Source organism: Alosa pseudoharengus, unplaced genomic scaffold (assembly GCF_046254945.1).
Source record: "Alosa pseudoharengus isolate Yale_2024_CS ecotype anadromous, Long Island Sound unplaced genomic scaffold, YU_APseudo_1.1 YU_APseudo_1.1_scf_12, whole genome shotgun sequence".
In the NCBI taxonomy this organism is placed as follows: domain Eukaryota; kingdom Metazoa; phylum Chordata; class Actinopteri; order Clupeiformes; family Clupeidae; genus Alosa; species Alosa pseudoharengus.
In genome coordinates, this window is record NW_027468587.1 from 4,082,302 (window position 1) to 4,101,663 (window position 19,362).

At 44.9% G+C, this 19,362-nt stretch overlaps 1 protein-coding gene across 4 annotated transcripts in view; it reads left to right on the forward strand.

Moving 5' to 3' along the window:
* The first annotated feature begins 2,543 nt into the window (after positions 1–2,543).
* atp8b2 (ATPase phospholipid transporting 8B2) overlaps positions 2,544–19,362 on the forward strand; it is a 67,773-nt gene continuing 50,954 nt past the window's right edge. For 2 of the 4 annotated variants that reach the window (XM_076279805.1, XM_076279807.1), the window contains exons 1-3: positions 2,544–2,715; positions 5,367–6,120; positions 6,579–6,646. In XM_076279805.1, the coding sequence (XP_076135920.1) occupies positions 6,098–6,120; positions 6,579–6,646 (91 nt within the window). In that variant the 5' untranslated portion in view covers positions 2,544–2,715; positions 5,367–6,097. Of the gene's footprint in view, positions 2,716–5,366; positions 6,121–6,578; positions 6,647–12,544; positions 13,271–19,362 lie in introns of those variants that run through there. The other 2 variants (XM_076279806.1, XM_076279808.1) reach the window with 2 other exon arrangements.

Here is a 19,362-nt window from a genome sequence, read left to right on the forward strand (position 1 = left end):
TTGAGGTAATACTTTTGTCATAGTTCTGTAAACATACAGGGATCCAAACATCAAGTATTACAGTGTTTATTTAGACACATCAAAACAAACACAAGTGGTTTTTTCCAAGTCAAAACACAAAATACTGTAGTAATTTGACAGAGAAAAACAAAAAAAATCAGTCTACATCATGTCGTCTCTCTGGGTCCGGCCACAAAATTTCATCTACATCACATGCAATATTCTCTAGTCCAAGGCACCGGGGAAAATATCTTCTGGAATGCCGTATCCAGGCCTGACATGATGCCTGGTCAACATCCCCACATGCCTCCTCCATTGCCTGTAAAAGGGCTATGCGCTGATGGGGATGACGGTCGTACACCTTCCAGCGGGCAGAGAAGAACTCTTCGATTGGGTTTAGGAATGGAGAGTATGGGGGGAGGTAGACTACAGTGAAGAGTGGGTGATCTGTAAACCAGTTGCGGACCAAAGCAGCCCTATGGAAGCTAACATTGTCCCATATGATGACATATCTGGTCTGCTCTTGTCCCTGAACATTAGTGAGCATGTCATGTAAGGTGTCCAGGAATGTAATACAGTGTGCAGTGTTATATGGGCCTAGAGTTGCATGATGGTGAACAACGCCATTCTGACTTATAGCTGCACACATAGTGATGTTACCGCCACGTTGTCCTGGGACATTGATTATGGCACGGTGTCCAATAATGTTCCTGCCACGTCTCCTTGTTTTAGTGAGGTTGAAACCTGCCTCATCCACAAAAAGCAGCTCATGACCCATGGCATCTGCCTCTAGCTCCATCACCCTCTGGAAAAGACAAAACAAATGCAGCATAGCAGGCCCATGCACAGCACTACAGTATGCACTTCCAGATTCAGTACCAATGATACTATAGCTTACCTGCACATAGTCATATCGCAGTTGTTTTACACGGTCACTGTTTCTTTCAAAAGGGACCCTGTAGACTTGTAGGGCAAGTATACGGGATAACGCAGAAATGCTCACATTGTTGATGTTTTGGAAGTTGATGTTATCCTCAATTATGCGCTGCTGTATTTCCCGTAGCCTTATGGCATTATTTGCAATCACCATATTGACTATATGGGTCTCTTGTTCAGCAGTGAACATTCTTCCTCTGCCCCCAACATCTGGACGTCTAGCAATTCTGTAAAGTAACAATGTCAGTATTTTTACATGTATGGTATTGTTGCTTCTCATTAGAGTATGGCAGTGCTACAAAACTTAGTGAAAAGTGACTGTACTAACCGATTCTCATTTCGAAATGTCCGTATGATGCTTGCTACAGTGTAGCGGCTCAAGTTAGGCTGAACCCGTTGGCCAGCTTCCCTCAGGGTCATTCCATGGTTGATGACATGGTCCTCTATTGTAGCTCTGATGTCATCAGTAATTCTATTTCTTACTCTTCTTACCCTTCCTCTTCCCCCTCCTCGTCCTCTTCTTGCTCCTCCTTGTCCTCTCCTTCTAACTTCACCTCCTTGTCCTTGTTGTCCTCTCCCTCTCGCTTCTTCACCTCAGCGTCCTCTTCCTCCTCCTCTTCCTCTTACTTCTTTACCTCCACGTCCTCTTCCTCGGCCTCCTCTAATTCTCACTCTTCCTGCTCTCTCCATTGTACTCCACACAGACAGCTTACCTGTGGCTTATTTATAGTGCTTAGGCTGATTGCAAAGTGAACTAATTATCTAAAACAGTTTTCACATGTCACAGTGTGCCAAACAGTTGGCAAAATGGCATAAATAATAGCCATACATGTGTATAGTTTTGCTAGGAGTGTGTTGATCATTTGGAAATTGAGTGTAAAGCATGAGTTGTGTTTACAGTTCAGCAAAAAGAGTGCTGTGCAGTGAATTGTGGCTATAGTTGTGCAAGGTGTGTGTTACAAAATTGCAAACTGTGTGCAAAGCAGTGTTTGTGCTTTTAGTTTTGCGAACTCAGTGAGTGGTTTTGCCATTTGTCTGTAGAGTTTTGCAAAAAAAGCCATAGTTACAAAAAATGTGTTTAAGCATTCAGAAAAAACTGTAATCATGTTCTAAATGCTGTGGCTCCGTCTGTAGACATAAAGTCAGGGGCGTGGAAGTATTTGTAGGTAATACCAGAAGAGGGAGCACGAGAACACCATAACAGAGAGCACATGGCCATTCTAATGATTCAGAGTCCAACCTTCACATGGAATTCGCAGCTGAGCTGTCTAACAACTAAATAGACGTATAATATAGTAGTAGATGTGAGTGCTCATTACTTTAAAGAAAAAAAAAGATAAAGAAAAACATAGTTGACTTCGACCAGCCTACCCACCTAAGCTAGCCTACTGCAAAATGCGCAGACGAAAAACTTTGTTTTGTCTAAAAGAGTTATTGTTTTAAGTGATAACAAAATGTGTTGGTTTGGAAAAGAGAGGACACATGTAACCTACATATCAAGTCAGATTTTATAAAAGCAGTAACGTTAATGAGAGATGTGCTGATGTCCGTAGGAGCACCGCCCCTCCTCCCTGTCTCGCTTCCTCTGTTCCGAACGTTCGCTACCTTGTGTGTTCACCCACCCCCCAAGAATGTCATTTTTAACGGATAACCCCCTGCGGATACATTTACCTAGTTGCCTTAACCCCGAAAGGATGATCAATGTAAAAAAAGGAATGAAAGCAAGACAAACTGGGGTCGCCTCATATTACATTAGCGCTGACATGCGATGCTGAAAAGGTAAATTGGTCGTTTAACATTACCGTTACATGTGTAGTGCTAGACCGCAATAGTTTATAATAGCAAACGATAACGTTAACGTTAGCTACAGTAACGTTGACCTAACACCGGGGTCAGACAGTCAGGCTTGGCAGTCTTTCGAAATGAAAGATTATGGGGAAACTGTTTGTCATTGAAAAAGTGAATCTCATTATGCTCTCTGTGCTCACTAACCTGTCATGGCATTGCGATTTTCAGCATCATTTCACCACTATCTTGTGGGCTGGTGAATCCCAAACAGCATCATCCTAGTTGGCACCAGAAGAAGACAGCATGTTCGCTAATGTTATCGTAACGTTGGCTAACAACGTCAGATGGCAAAAGTGGCAACTAGAATACTTAACTTAATGCGTTAACGTTACACATCGGGTGTGATACACCTACCTACGTTAGAAGTGGAACAGTTATTTGAGCTTTCCAGAAGTGTTTGTAAAGCAAATTATCATATAACTAATCATTCCTATCACCTGGCGAATGTTATTGAAGATTTGTAATTGGTTAGATAACGTTAGTCAAGATGTCTGAAGTAAACGCTAATCTCTGACAAGCTAATCAGCTCGAGCGCTTAATAATGATAACACTTCATGGCTAACGTTAATGTCACATAGGCTAATTTCTTCATTCTTCAACAATATAATTAGCCTCTCTTGCTTGATTATGAATACAATGTCATAGCTATTTGAGGTGTTTTTGATTAAGCAAACCTCGAGTAATTTAGGCTATGGGTTACAGTAGGGCTTCGGTGGTGCTATTAACATAATCTAAAACGAAAGCCAACTTTCAACAGTTATATTTCAGACACCTTTTCAATAGCATTGTAATTTCATTGTTTGCCCTCCTGGTTCATCTTAGACATTACAGTCCCTGTTTATGATTACGTAATGGGGTCCAACCAGGACTGAAAAAGTGAGCCGCGGACATTTCAGTTTGTAATGTTACACTTCCTTTTAATATGCGCCAGATCCCATAATGCAGCTATTTGAATGTGCTGACGTAGCTCGTAGCGTATGAAGTATTTTCAAGTTATTTGGAGGTCAAGACTTAATTCCTCTAATTGCACAAATTCCTTCTTGAAATGAAAGAAAATATCCTGAGCGCCAGCCAAGAAAGGTGCTTTTCGCCAATCTAGCTAATACCCACCAGACCCACCTCTTTTGTCTCAAGGAATCTGAGCCTTTTGCAAATCTATGCAGTCATGGGGGACACAAGGCAGGCGTGAAAACGTGCTATGTATTTGTTTACTTCTATCCACTTCTATACTGCAAAAGTTATGTGTGTTCATAAACATTTCTGCTTTGACCCTCAACCCTAAGATTTAATGAATGAAAAGAAGTCAAGTCAAACTGATTCTCTGGTCTCATTTGGTGGACAAGGATCAAAAAACCTTGTTCCATCACTATAGGTACTTCACACAGACATTGCGTGATGTTTATTCATGTCTGATTTGAATGTCCTGATTTTGTGCTCTCTTGTGTCTAATGATGACTGTGTAAATGTGTGTACGCGTGGGTGGTTGGTGTTAGTTTCAGAAGAGATGGACATCATGAGTGTGTGTGTGTGTGTGTGTGTGTGTGTGTGTGTGTGTAAGCTATGCGTTTGTCTGTATGTGTGTGACTGCTTGACCTTGAGTTGAGGCTTTTGTGTAAGCTTGAGCGATTGTGCATCAGCGTACCCAATTTCCCGGTGTGTGGATGGGCTTTCTTCATTTGTTTTCTAAATGATTGGGGTACCTCAGCTGTGTACAGTGTGTGTGTGTGTGTGTGTGTGTGTGTGTGTGTGTGTGTGTGTGTGTGCGCGCGCACGGAATCAGGTGAACTGCATGCACAATGTGTAGGTTAATTCAAATGAATGAGTCTTTCAGTCTCCCTGTCTAGACAGAACAGCTAGATATTCATATACCCAACCAATCCACTAACATTAATGCATCAATGCTGTAGGCTAATCTATTCACTATCTATTATCTATATCTATTCCCTGTGCGGTCTGCAGTTACACTTGCATTTCATTTCCAGCTTCCTGTGTTGGTCTGTCCACCATCATGGCTGGCAGTCTACCCTCGCACTGTTTTCAAATGGTTCATAGGACCAACTGCAAGCTGTGGGCCAATGTGTCTATGGCTGCCTTGTGAGCAGAGGGGTTGCATTTCGGGGAAGCAAGTGGGCGTATTGTTTGTTTGCTTGAAAAAACGCTCAGGCAGCATCACCCCACTGTTATGATGTATTATGCATCAATGTAGTGTGCATGTGCCGTTCAGGTGGCCTGAGGTGCATTTATTTTCACAGTCGAGTGTTTTAGTTTAGAGTTAATTCAGGTAAATATGGAGTGCAAAACAATAATCTTACTCTGTAGGTGCTTTCACCCACATTCTCATGTGTACATGTGCATGTGATGTGATTATTGCCCTCTCCTCCTGACCCAAGTGATGCACAGCTGAGTGTGTGTGTGTGTCGTTGGTTGTGTGTGTGTGTGTGTAGTTGTGTGTGTGTGTGTGTAGTTGTGTGTAGTTGTGTGTGTGTGTGAGCTGGCGTCACCTCTGAGAGACAGACTGAGATCAATGGGCCAGCAGACCCCCGAGAGAGAGAGAGCTGTCAATATGGTGCCCCGTACCTCAGCAGGCAGCGAGGCCGAGAGAGAGCTGTCAACATGGTGCCCCGTACCTCAGCAGGCAGCGAGGCGAGAGAGAGCTGTCAACATGGTGCCCCGTACCTCAGCAGGCAGCGAGGCCGAGAGAGAGCTGTCAACATGGTGCCCCGTACCTCAGCAGGCAGCGAGGCCGAGAGAGAGCTGTCAATATGGTGCCCCGTACCTCAGCAGGCAGCGAGGCCGAGAGAGAGCTGTCAATATGGTGCCCCGTACCTCAGCAGGCAGCGAGGCCGAGAGAGAGCTGTCAACATGGTGCCCCGTACCTCAGCAGGCAGCGAGGCCGAGAGAGAGCTGTCAACATGGTGCCCCGTACCTCAGCAGGCAGCGAGGCCGAGAGAGAGCTGTCAATATGGTGCCCCGTACCTCAGCAGGCAGCGAGGCCGAGGAAAAACTGTTTCCCCACTTCGTTACTCTAATTGAGCTGCCTCTTCCTCTTTTCTTCCATTCACATTACATCCTGTTTGTTTATTTATTTCTTTATATGATTGAATGAATGTTGTTGTCACTGTCACCCTATTTTATTCAGGTGGACTGCAGGCTAGTTTTGCTGTCTAGTTTTGTGACAAAGAGCGGAGCGTTAATGAGTTATAGCAACAGCCTCCATCGCATATTCAAGCTGTTGCTGGGATTTTGACTTCTCTTTTGTCCCCAGTTCACTAGATCCAGGTCCAGTTCCTCAGTGTTCGGTCAGAGAGGGGAAATGGCCTGTCTGCAAACTAAGCAGTTGTGTGATATTCTTCATTCGGTTCTCAGAAAATCATTGCTGACATTACTGTAACAGTCATGCATCAAACAGGCCGTCTGTTAAAATACCACTGAAATGCATTAGGCTATTTTATAGCAGTAGGAGGTGTTTTGGTGTGTCAGTTTTGGTGTGTTATTTGTGTGAGACTGTTGCATCCGTGTGTGTGTGTGTGTGTGTGTGTGTGTGTTTGTATTTGTGTGTGTGTGTGTCTGTGGCCAGAGGGCCTTTTGTGGTGTAGCTCTGCTCCACAGTGAGTGAGGGATTAGATAACCCAGAATTCCCTGACTGAGCTGTCTGTGTCCCCTGTCTTACCCTTGAGATCCTGTTGACGATTGTGTTTTTTTTTGTGTGTATGTGTGTGTGTTTGTGTGTGTGCACGTGTATGTGTTTTTGGTATGGTGTGTGTGTTTGTGTGTGTGTGTGTGTGTGTGTGTAGACTCTCTCATGGGACTGAGTGGTGGAACCTCAGTGGTGTGGAGATGTTCAGAAAGAGACCCCCTCCAGGTAAGACTTTGATTTCTGCTTTCTCATTCTTGTCACAGTCAGTGCATGAAGCTGATATCTTAAGGTTAAGAGACCCGATTCCGTGTATTAAGTGTAAACAGATTCACTTTCCTAATCAAATACCTTTAGTTACGGGTTGCAGCGACTGTGTCATCGTCAGGTTGTATTGAACACACCTACAGTATGTAGTTGCCTTTTCCATAAATCTTGCATTGCATGTCAGCCTCTAACGTCACTTTTTTTGAACTAAATGAAATATAAGTGATTGTTATTAACAAAATACAGGGTGATTGCAGACCTTGAGATTGACTAACTTTCAATGTGGTTTTCACAAAATATCCTCCCAAGTCAAGGCGAAGTCTTTCAAAACGGTCGTTATCTAAAATATTCTCCCAGACACAGCTTGCGACTGAAGAGAGACTGTGGTAGTGTTTATGCCTTGGTGAGAACTTCTCTCTCTTGAGGTCCTTGAAGGCCTATTAGGACCCAAGGTAGAGAATTGTTCCACTTGACTTTCTTGGTGGAGCCTGTCATGCCTAAAGCTGACTTGGTATAATTAAATCCAGCCAAGGCCTGACACTGAGCCTCCATACTGGCCCTCCACTCTCAAACACTCTCACAGTCTCATTCTGGAAATGGCTGCCCTGTGGTTATTACATCATGGTATCCGTGCTATAATAGGCCAGCATGGCTAGTGTGGTTTCTAATTTAAAGCATCCAGACTCCAGTGGTGAGTGCCTCAGGATTTGGAATGGATCACCCATGGTGAGCACTCACAGAACAGAACTCGTGTCAGTGAGAATTTGTTGTTGATTTTGTGTAGTCAATGCTGGACTGCCAGACCTTTTCACAGACAAATCTAATATGTTTCTCATGCTCAAAAAGCTCAAACTGACACCTAAATTAGCGTGTATCGGTACCTGACCTAAATAAATAACTGACCTACACTGAAGCAACAGTTTTTTACATAAACGGCTATAGTTGTGGCAGAACAAAGTTTTTGCAGCATTTAAAGAGAGGGCCACTAGATGTTTATCCTACACTGATATTCAGGAGCACTGTTAATGTTCTCTCTTGCGTTCAAGCCATTAGTAGGACAATTACCGGTGTCCTTTCAGTAACTAAATTTAGGTCTGCTTGAGAGTGTGTGTGTGTGTGTGTGTGTGTGTGTGTTCTTTGTGAGCGTTGCCACTGCTACTGCTGCACCCACAGGCCCCTGAGCTGAAAGTATTCATGTCCTGCAGCTGCAGTGACTGTGTGTGTGTTTGTGTGTGTGTGTGTGTGTCTTCTGTACATATCTGTAACTTGCTGTCACAACTTTTTTTTCTCTTCATACTAATTAATTTGGGATATATAGACCCTTTCAAGAGAGTTCCACTATCAGCATCATAGTTGGCCCCACAAGGCTTCCGTTTTAACATTCCATATGTTATCTTAATGTAGATGAAGTAGATTGGGAACCAAATAGAACGTTCAAGCATTGTTTTTGTTTTTATTGTTGAAAGGGTCTATACAATGATTAGTTAAGTGTAGCAAATCCATCCAGTTATCATGCCACTACATTTGGATGGGTGCTCTGAATAAACATTAGGTCAAGCTGAGCCATGCCTGGCCTTAGCTTTGCCTGTCTTCCTCCATGCCTACAAGGAAAGTGAGCTAAAGACTGTCATTACATCACTGCTGATGCGCACTTAGGCTAGCTGTGATAATGGATCCAACTCATGAGTCATCAGTCTTAATGCTCGCAGTACAGTAAAATTAGAACTGTTAGAACCAGTGCAAACAGTACAGTAGAATCATCACATACAGTACTGTTAGAACCAGTGCAAACAGTACAGTAGAATCATCACATACAGTACTGTTAGAACCAGTGCAAACAGTACAGTAGAATCATCACATACTGTTAGTACCAGTGCAAACAGTACAGTAAAATCATCACATACAGTACTTTTAGTACCAGTGCAAACAGTACAGTAAAATCATCACATACTGTACTGTTAGAACCAGTGCAAACAGTACAGTAAAATCATCACATACTGTTAGTACCAGTGCAAACAGTACAGTAAAATTATCACATACAGTACTGTTAGTACCAGTGCAAACAGTACAGTAAAATCATCACATACTGTACTGTTAGAACCAGTGCAAACAGTACAGTAAAATCATCACATACTGTTAGTACCAGTGCAAACAGTACAGTAAAATCATCACATACAGTACTGTTAGTACCAGTGCAAACAGTACAGTAAAATCATCACATACTGTTAGTACCAGTGCAAACAGTACAGTAAAATCATCACATACTGTTAGAACCAGTGCAAACAGTACAGTAAAATCATCACATACTGTTAGTACCAGTGCAAACAGTACAGTAAAATCATCACATACAGTACTGTTAGTACCAGTGCAAACAGTACAGTAAAATCATCACATACTGTACTGTTAGAACCAGTGCAAACAGTACAGTAAAATCATCACATACTGTTAGTACCAGTGCAAACAGTACAGTAAAATCATCACATACAGTACTGTTAGAACCAGTGCAAACAGTACAGTAAAATCATCACATACTGTACTGTTAGAACCAGTGCAAACAGTACAGTAAAATCATCACATACTGTTAGTACCAGTGCAAACAGTACAGTAAAATCATCACATACTGTTAGAACCAGTGCAAACAGTACAGTAAAATCATCACATACTGTTAGTACCAGTGCAAACAGTACAGTAAAATCATCACATACAGTACTGTTAGTACCAGTGCAAACAGTACAGTAAAATCATCACATACAGTACTGTTAGAACCAGTGCAAACAGTACAGTATGTGTGGCCCAGTTTCCTTCTGACCTTCCCTTTGGTGAAGCAGGGCCTCCGTGAGGTGTGCTGTATTGGGCAGTACCAGCAGATGGTCAGATAAGCTGTGCCTTCCTCAGGTACCTCATCTTGTGCAGCTTGGCAACAGCAGGGTGTTTATTTTGTGGATGTTTCGTGTATATTTGTGTGTTTGCTTTGTTTATTGCTTCTATCAACCAATTAGTTGACCTCAGACTAGTGAGTCATTAAGCTGTTAGGCCCGTTTCACACCGGGTGCGTGGCGTGAGCGTGTCCGTTTTTATTTCGGCTCCCATGTTAATAGGTTAGACCGTGCACACCGCCTATGTGACACACTCGTCTCAGGCGAGGCTCGAGCCGCGCCGAAAACGTGTGCATGCTAGGAATAGGACTCACGCCTATTTTTCACGCCAGAGGCAAGCGTGTCGGAAGCGATTCCATTCAAAACAGTGAAGAAGAAAAATGACGTGAGAAAAAGAGACGTTTTAATTGGTAGAGAGGCCGCCACAGCGCCGCATCAGACACGCTTCTGGTAAACAAAGACATAGAAAACGCCAAGCAGCCGCCACGCAACTGACACGCAACAGACACACGACGTTCACGCCACCACGCCATGAGAGCTCCATGTACGAAGACAGTGGTTATAGTGAGTTTACAACGGAACGCTGTGCCTTGCCATATTGCGTGGAATTGACTAAGCTTTCATTTCATAATGCAAACAGTGCTCATCACAGCCCGTCACCGCCCTCTAACGCAATTTGCAGTGCCTATAGCTGAGCGGTGTTATTATACTATATTATTCTGTTTCTCCTTTGATACGCATCATTGTAAATAAAACTACCATTGGTCTGATTGGGTCTTCATTCATCTGTGGTATCAAAATTCAGATTCATGGATGTTTCATGGTGAGCAAAAGTTAAGGCTCCCGCACACAGTTACGTGCGTTGCAGTGCTGGAGAAGCATCCCATTCACTTTACATGGGCCAAACTGAATTGTGGGTCCGTTCCGTCGCGTTTACAGTTGCCGAACTGAATTGTGGGTCCGTTGCGTCGCGTTGCTCCCGGCGCTCGCGTTGAGAAGTTCAGCTGTTGCTGCATCGACGGACGGCACTGGCCAATCAAGCCTATCGACGGACGGCACCAGTCAATCAAATTACGGTTATACTTCAAGTCATTTGATGCAGGCAGCTCACTGCGCCGGGATTAGTGTGTGCTTCACCTCACTGTGTGTACACTGTGTGCTGTGTGTGTTTCACTAATTCACGGATTGGGATAAATGCAGACCAAATTTCCCTCACGGGATCAAAAGAGTATACTTATATACTTGTGTATGAGCCGTTAAGGTTGCTTTTGACATAGTACAATGAAGAAAACTGGTGCTCATGAATACTGTTGTCTCTGAAAGTTTAATTGATGCATTTAACTGCAATTTGGATTACATCTGCTTTTAAAAGGCGGAAATATTTCATGGTAAAACAGACGTGCGCTGTTTTCATATAATATGGCAGAATACCTAATCGATCGTTATTAGCACTCCTCCCATGTTAGATAGATAGATAGATAGATACTTTATTTATCCCCAAGGGGAAATTCAAGGTCTCAGTAGCATACAGACATCACACACAAACAACATGCATTAACAGCAGAAAAAATAATACAAGTATGTAATATAAAAAACACAACTAAGCAATAAGGACAGTAGAAGATAAAGAATATACTAAATACAAATTATACTAAATAACACTAAATCTAAATGAAATCTAAAACAGTATCAACATAGTGTGCTTAGGGGTGATTAAGCTTGAGGCGCTTGCAATGACTGAGGCAGTTTTTGCGTGGTACTCCCATTTCCACCTTGACCTTCCCATAAATGCACGTGCATGAATGATGCCGTGTATTAAGGTGCAAATAACGTCAGAAACAGGCGGTAAATTGGTGGTAATTCTTAGTACATCAGGCCCTGAGTCTAGTCTGACTGGTCTGAATAGTCTAGTCTATACTTAAGGTTTGCCATTTTAGAGTTGCACATGTGCAGTCCTGTGTCCCTTTGTGTTTGTGTGGTGTGTGTGTGGGTGTGTGTGTGTGGTGTGTGTGCGTGCGTGTGTGTGGTGTGTGTGTGTGTGTGTGTGTGTGTGTGTGGGTGTGTGACTGACCTTGCCAGACTGAAGCCGGCCACTGTTGAAGGGCTGGCATCTGTCAATGTGGGAGGCGGTCTGGTTTGTGTTCTTGCTCTGTTTTTCTCGGCGCCTGTCACAGACACAATACTTGACGTCCAGTACGGTCCGCTGGGTGTTCTGTGTGTTTGAGAGGGACAGCATAGCACATGAAGAGATTGTCGCACACATTCACTCGCCACAGTTCACAGAGAGCTTCACATCAACGTGCATAGTTTCATTCCTAGTTTTATAAGGATCACAGTTCCCCAAGGTCAGATTTAAACTGTGTCAAAATAATATGGACAACAATGGAAAAGGTTGGATTTAAACTTTGAAATAAAGTTTTATGTCTTTTATTTCTATATTATTTGTGTGTGTGTATGTGTGTATGTATGTCCTGGTTTGCATGACTATTAGTTGATTGATGTTTCCCACACCGACTGCAGAAAGGGTGTTATCAGCAGGATCTCTGGCGGCACGGGAGTGTGTGTGCAGCTGGCCAGAGAGGCTGTTTAACTCTCTGGATGTGTCTCCCAGCCGCACAAGACCAATGTAAACACTCTCTTCCTGCACGTGCACAGACACCTGCCTGGCCCAATCCCCTTCTGCAGTGCTCCTCCCTCCTGGTTCATGCTAGACAGGACTGACCTGTTCCTAGCTTGTGCAACTGACTCACACCAGATGCCATTGTGGCTCAGAGACTGACATTAGCAGTTTACTAATCTCCACTTCTTGAGCCAAGATGGCTGACAGTTACTTTCCTCCAGTGACCTTTTTTCCTCCTGCAGAGGCAGTTGCCTTAGCAACGTCAGGGCCTCATTGTCATTGGCTGGCTGCTCAGCCAATAGTGTGACTTCCTGATTAGGTCACATAAAAACAGCATCAAAGTTGGAGTGGTGGAGCTCTGTTTGATGTGAAGTAAGGGAGAGTGTTATTTGATATGGATAGTATGGCAGTCTGCTTAGAATATCCAGAGGAGACTCATGAGTGATGCTGCAAGGTGTTCTGTTACAGTTTAATGGGCCATGCCAAGATAGTTTTCTCGAATTTGTTTGATAAACGTCAGAGCTGAAACTTACTGAAATATATGATAATGTGTTCGAGCGGTAATATAATTTCGTGATCATTGATTCAGATGCTTTTGATAACTCACGTATTGTGCTATAATGCGGTTTCTGAAACTCAGTCATCAAGTAATCCGATATGGATCAAACGCGTTTGTAATTGATACAGTCAGCGCAATGTAAACACCGAGGGATGAGAACGTCTTCAGGACTACCTCAGACCTAGTGACCTTAACGGTCTGCGGCAGAAATAGCCGACAGGAGAGTAGCAACGAGATGAAATTGAATTAATGTCGTGGTGCCCGGCAGACGCGCTGTGCAGCAGCTGTGGTGCCGTCATTTCTCGTGGACATCTCGACCTGCGCGAGTCTGTTTCTGCCGGTTTGGCGGATCAGGAGGATCTGTCAAAACAAACGAAATGTAACGGAAACTTTTAGAGGAACAACTCCACAGCCAATCAACATGACGGTTCCTAAAGACATTCCTGACAAGTGGTTCCCTATCGTTCTTCCACTTCAGCGGAAGAAACAGAACCAAGTCGTCGGCGGTAAAAAGAAAAGAAAAGGCAAAGGTACCGAAATGTGTGTTTTTAAACTTTTGTCTAAAACTCAATCCATTTGACATATCGACGTGGGCTTTTTAATGCTGACATGAATAGCCTATAATTAAAATTTAGCTATAAGAACAATTCCTAATGTATAAAATCTGTCTTCAAGCTTTCTCAGTGTTCCCTCCATTAAAATGATTCCTGTTTTGTCAATAAAAATCTGTGCACTCTTCATCTGTTGTCATACTCATTCCCTCTGGCATTCCTTCATGACCCTCCTCTCTCATGTCAAAGTCACATCAAATACACCATATGCAGTGTGTGTATGTGTGTGTGTGTGTGCACTTTTGTCTTGCTGATCTCACTGATCTCCTTGCACCTTCATGTGTCACTCCAGAGCCTAATCATCCATTCCCAGCCTGTGCCTGTTCATGCCAGTCATGCCAAGTCATTTTCACCTCCCTGTCGCTGTGCCAGACCTCTCATCCTGGCACTACCACCCTCCTCACTCACTCACCCAGTTTACCTCGCCAGCGGGGCTAATGGTGTGCGACTGTGTATGTTTGCATTTGTGTGAGCGTGCGTGCGTGCGTGCGTCTGTGTATTTGTGCGTGTATGTTTGCCAAAGTGCGTTTAAATGGGAGAAAGTCACTTTGAGCGGGTGCCGTCTCTCTCTCTCTCTCTCTCTCTCTCTCTGTTAGTGTTGCTGCGTCATGGCTAAGGCTAGCCTGCACTCTCCTGGGTGCTGAATGTTCTGCTGAGCTGAATTTTGCTGAGCTGTGGGAGGCCCAGTAATGCCACCCAAGGGAGCAGAGAGGGAATCCTGCTGCCCTCTCTAAAGAGCAGCACCTTAGGGCTTGCTTTTCCCCCCATATTCTTCGCAGCTTTTGCTTGTGTCATATTTTTTTTTAGAATCTTCCATTTGTTTCTGTCATGTGATCACAGAGGGCATACAAATACAGAGCATTTTCTGGGTAAAGCCTCTGTTTTGATGGTGGTTCTAGTGGTTTTGGTATAAGATTTTCATGATCTTTGCTGCACGGTGGCTGAAGGCTGTGTTCAGTTTGTGTTCTGCCTGGTCGGCGTGCGGTTCCTGCTCAGTTTGTGTTCTTTGCCTGGTCGGCACGCGGTTCCTCTCTGAGAAGTGCGTAGATCCTCCGAAGACCGTGGCTGTCAGAAATGCCTGCTGCTCAGTTGAGGCTTGTTTATGGGGGCGCCTACATAACCTTCATTTGTGCCAGTAGGTCAGAGAAGATTTCTCTCTCTCATCTCTTTTTCTGGAATAACCCAGTGAATCAACTAAATGATGAGAAACATTTCAAGGTCAAGCGTATCCACTTTTTTAGTGCCATTTGCATAATGGATTCTGGCAGTCTCCTTGTTTTTTTTAATTTTTTTATTAAATGCTATTCAGGAGCAGTGTTTGTATGCCTGTGAGTGTTTGTTTATTCAGGTGTGTGTGTGTGTATGTGTGTGAGTGTGAGTGTGTGTATGTGTGTGTGTGTGTGTGTTTTCATGTCTGTGAGTGTTTGTTTATCTCTGTTGTGCTTGTTTTCCCTGGCACACTGAATAAATCATTAAAACCCCATAAAACGTCTCCTCCGTGCCAGGCCAGGGTAGAGTGGAGGACGGTCCTTGGGAAGCTGCTGGTAATGCTTTATGACAGGCTGGTGAACGAAGGCAGACGCAGAGCAAGGCTTGTGTCTGGGGTCCTTTTGGTTGACGTCAGTGTTCCCAAACGTCCTCCGAGAAAAAGAAGTTAGGACAGGAGATGAGCCATATTACCCCCCGCCCCCCCCCCCCCTCACTCCCATCCGCAACATCGTTAATCAATCTCTTTGGCGCCAATCGCCCTGGCAGCTCTGCTTGCTCGGCAGCTAACCAGATCCGACAGCTGAAGATTGAGGTCTTGTCACCGTGTGTGTGTGTGTGTGTGAGTGGGTCTCTTTGTTTTCATAACTATCTCTGACACAGTTTGCAAATTGGGGCCATTCCCAGTCAATTGCCTTTCTATCCTGTTCAAAACTCCTGAATATCATATTCAAATCTTAAAATCCGGAGAGATGTATGTAGTATGAAACACTTCTGCAGGCTGGGCCAGTATTCCACAGTATTCCACACAGTGATTCCACTGTTTGACCCCTAGTTCATCCGTTTTGTGGACAGAGGTTACTTATGGCCACGCACTGGCTCTCTCTGGCCTCTCTCCCTCTGCCCTACCTGCACCCTGCTCTTTCCCTCTGCCCTACCTGCACCCTGCTCTTTCCCTCTGCCCTACCTGCACCCTGCTCTTTCCCTCTGCCCTACCTGCACCCTGCTCTCCGACACCCCTCTGCCCTACCTGCACCCTGCTCTCCGACACCCCTCTGCCCTACCTGCACCCTGCTCTTTCCCTCTGCTCTACCTGCACCCTGCTCTCCGACACCCCTCTGCTCTACCTGCACCCTGCTCTCCGACACCCCTCTGCCCTACCTGCACCCTGCTCTCTCCCTCTGCTCTACCTGCACCCTGCTCTCTCCCTCTGCTCTACCTGCACCCTGCTCTCTGACACCCCTCTGCTCTACCTGCACCCTGCTCTTTCCCTCTGCTCTACCTGCACCCTGCTCTCCGACACCCCTCTGCTCTACCTGCACCCTGCTCTCCGACACCCCTCTGCTCTACCTGCACCCTGCTCTCCGACACCCCTCTGCCCTACCTGCACCCTGCTCTTTTCCTCTGCTCTACCTGCACCCTGCTCTCTCCCTCTGCTCTCCCTCCCTGCTCTCTCCCTCTGCTCTACCTGCACCCTGCTCTCCGACATCCCTGATATGGGTCAGGTCTCGCAGGGCCTCTCAAATCCCAGCTGACCCACATTATTGCCAGGGGTTGCCAGAGTACTGTAGCATAGCTTGCTAAAAGCGTGGGGTTGCCAGAGTACTGTAGCATAGCTTGCTAATAAAAGCGTGGGGTTGCCAGAGTACTGTAGCATAGCTTGCTAAAAGCGTGGGGTTGCCAGAGTACTGTAGCATAGCTTGCTAAAAGCGTGGGGTTGCCAGAGTACTGTAGCATAGCTTGCTAAAAGCGTGGGGTTGCCAGAGTACTGTAGCATAGCTTGCTAAAAGCGTGGGGTTGCCAGAGTACTGTAGCATAGCTTTCTAAAAGCGTGGGGTTGCCAGAGTACTGTAGCATAGCTTTCTAAAAGCGTGGGGTTGCCAGAGTACTGTAGCATAGCTTGCTAAAAGCGTGGGGTTGCCAGAGTACTGTAGCATAGCTTGCTAAAAGCGTGGGGTTGCCAAAGTACTGTAGCTTGCTAAAAGCGTGGGGTTGCCAGAGTACTGTAGCATAGCTTGCTAAAAGCGTGGGGTTGCCAGAGTACTGTAGCATAGCTTGCTAAAAGCGTGGGGTTGCCAGAGTACTGTAGCATAGCCTGCTAAAAGCGTGGGGTTGCCAGAGTACTGTAGCATAGCTTGCTAAAAGCGTGGGGTTGCCAGAGTACTGTAGCATAGCCTGCTAAAAGCGTGGGGTTGCCAGAGTACTGTAGCATAGCTTGCTAAAAGCGTGGGGTTGCCAGAGTACTGTAGCATAGCTTGCTAAAAGCGTGGGGTTGCCAGAGTACTGTAGCATAGCTTGCTAAAAGCGTGGGGTTGCCAGAGTACTGTAGCACAGCTTGCTAAAAGCGTGGGGTTGCCAGAGTACTGTAGCACAGCTTGCTAAAAGCGTGGGGTTGCCAGAGTACTGTAGCATAGCCTGCTAAAAGCGTGGGGTTGCCAGAGTACTGTAGCATAGCTTGCTAAAAGCGTGGGGTTGCCAGAGTACTGTAGCATAGCTTGCTAAAAGCGTGGGGTTGCCAGAGTACTGTAGCATAGCTTGCTAAAAGCGTGGGGTTGCCAGAGTACTGTAGCATAGCTTGCTAAAAGCGTGGGGTTGCCAGAGTACTGTAGCACAGCTTGCTAAAAGCGTGGGGTTGCCAGAGTACTGTAGCACAGCCTGCTAAAAGCGTGGGGTTGCCAGAGTACTGTAGCATAGCTTGCTAAAAGCGTGGGGTTGCCAGAGTACTGTAGCATAGCTTGCTAAAAGCGTGGGGTTGCCAGAGTACTGTAGCACAGCTTGCTAAAAGCGTGGGGTTGCCAGAGTACTGTAGCACAGCTTGCTAAAAGCGTGGGGTTGCCAGAGTACTGTAGCATAGCTTGCTAAAAGCGTGCATTAAGCTAAATGAAAAGCACATTAGTTGCTGATGTATGGTGTACGGTGTAGCGCTTCGCTGGCTCACTTGGCATCCATCTCCGCTCTGCTGCGGCGGCTCCTCCCGCCTCCTCTCACACTCCAGGCCATTTCTCAATATATTTCATGTTTTATGCAGATAGGTTCTTGCAGACGGTCTTGCTCTGTTTGTTTATTTATTTGTTTATTTTGGGCCTCTTTTCAGAAGGCCTGTCAAAACGCACAGTTTCCTGTGATGAATGAAAGACGTGCAGGCATTCAGGGAGAGCTGAGCAGAGTGCTTTTGCGTTGGCAGTGTCTTGTCAGAAGATTGATTAAGCTAACAATTTTGTTTTCTTTTTGAATACCATTTGCATCTACAGTAGGTTCCTGCTATGCATCCGTCTAATGGAAGAGAACAGATACAGGCTCACTTTTTTACAGTAATATTTCTCAAATTATTCATTGTTTTTTTTATATAAGAGCTGGAATCATAGAGTGATTGTTACAGTCTTATCACATGACATGCAAACACCATACATGCAGACACCATACATGCATACACCAGACATGCATACACCATACATGCATACACCATACATGCAGACACCAGACACCATACATGCAGACACCAGACACCATACATGCAGACACCATACATGCATACACCAGACATGCATACACCATACATGCATACACCAGACATGCATACACCATACATGCATACACCAGACATGCAGACACCATACATGCATACACCAGACATGCAGACACCAGACACCATACATGCATACACCAGACACCATACATGCATACACCAGACATGCATACACCATACATACATACACCAGACACCAGACATGCATACACCATACATGCATACACCAGACATGCATACACCAGACACCATCCATGCATACACCAGACATGCATACACCATCCATACATACACCATACATGCATCAGACACCAGACATGCATACACCATACATGCATACACCAGACATGCATGCACCAGACAATGCTGTACATGGCTACATGGTCTATGGCCACATATGAACATGTGAATTTGTGTGTGTGTGCTGGGGAGGGAAGGGGGTTGTTGACATTGTTAGCTCAGGCTCATCTCGTGGTTATTTCTGTATGCTAAAAAATAATATACCTCCCAGAGTGTTTTATTAGGCTACACGAGATAGCTCCCATAGTGTTTTATTAGGCTACAACGTTTCGACCAGAGGTTTTCATCAGGTACTTGTTTAATTTTTTGTAGATGTGTGCATGCACTTTCATTTAATTATTTTTGTATGCTGCCTCTGGCTGCTCAAAATGCCCACAGTGTTGTTAGCTGTTCTGCAGTGTCCTGAAGTGAGCTCGGGGCACAAAGCTCTTATGGGGAAAACGAGAACGCTTGTCACATGCAGCAGTGCCACTGCTCCGGCTGGTGCTGCTAAGCTAAGCAGACCCAGGCAGTGGGCTAATGCACTAGCACACCGTGGGTCGCTGAGAGTTGTGCCCATTTGATATCATTATGGCTCCACTGTTGATGATAAAGTGAGACACTTCATTGCGTTTGCTATTATTGGGATACTTTAAGCTGTGTCTCCAGAATATGCACCCTAATGGAACTGAATATGGATTGCTATCTGAGAGGCCGTTTATTATCGGCTGTAATGGGAAGTTTTATGGTTGTATCGTAGTGTCATGTGGTTGATAGGTGGGTATTACCAGCACTTTTTGCTCATTGACCTTGTGGGGTTAATGTGTTAATAGTTTGCCTTAGTTTATTGTGCAGTGTGTTTTGCAGCCGAACTGTTCACTGCGCATGCTGCTTTTGTATGCTCGTGGTTTATGTGGTGTGGTCTGATTGTGGTGGGGTCAAAATATGTAATTTTCTCACATCTCAGCTCTGGTATCATATGGAGCTCATTGGCATCCCA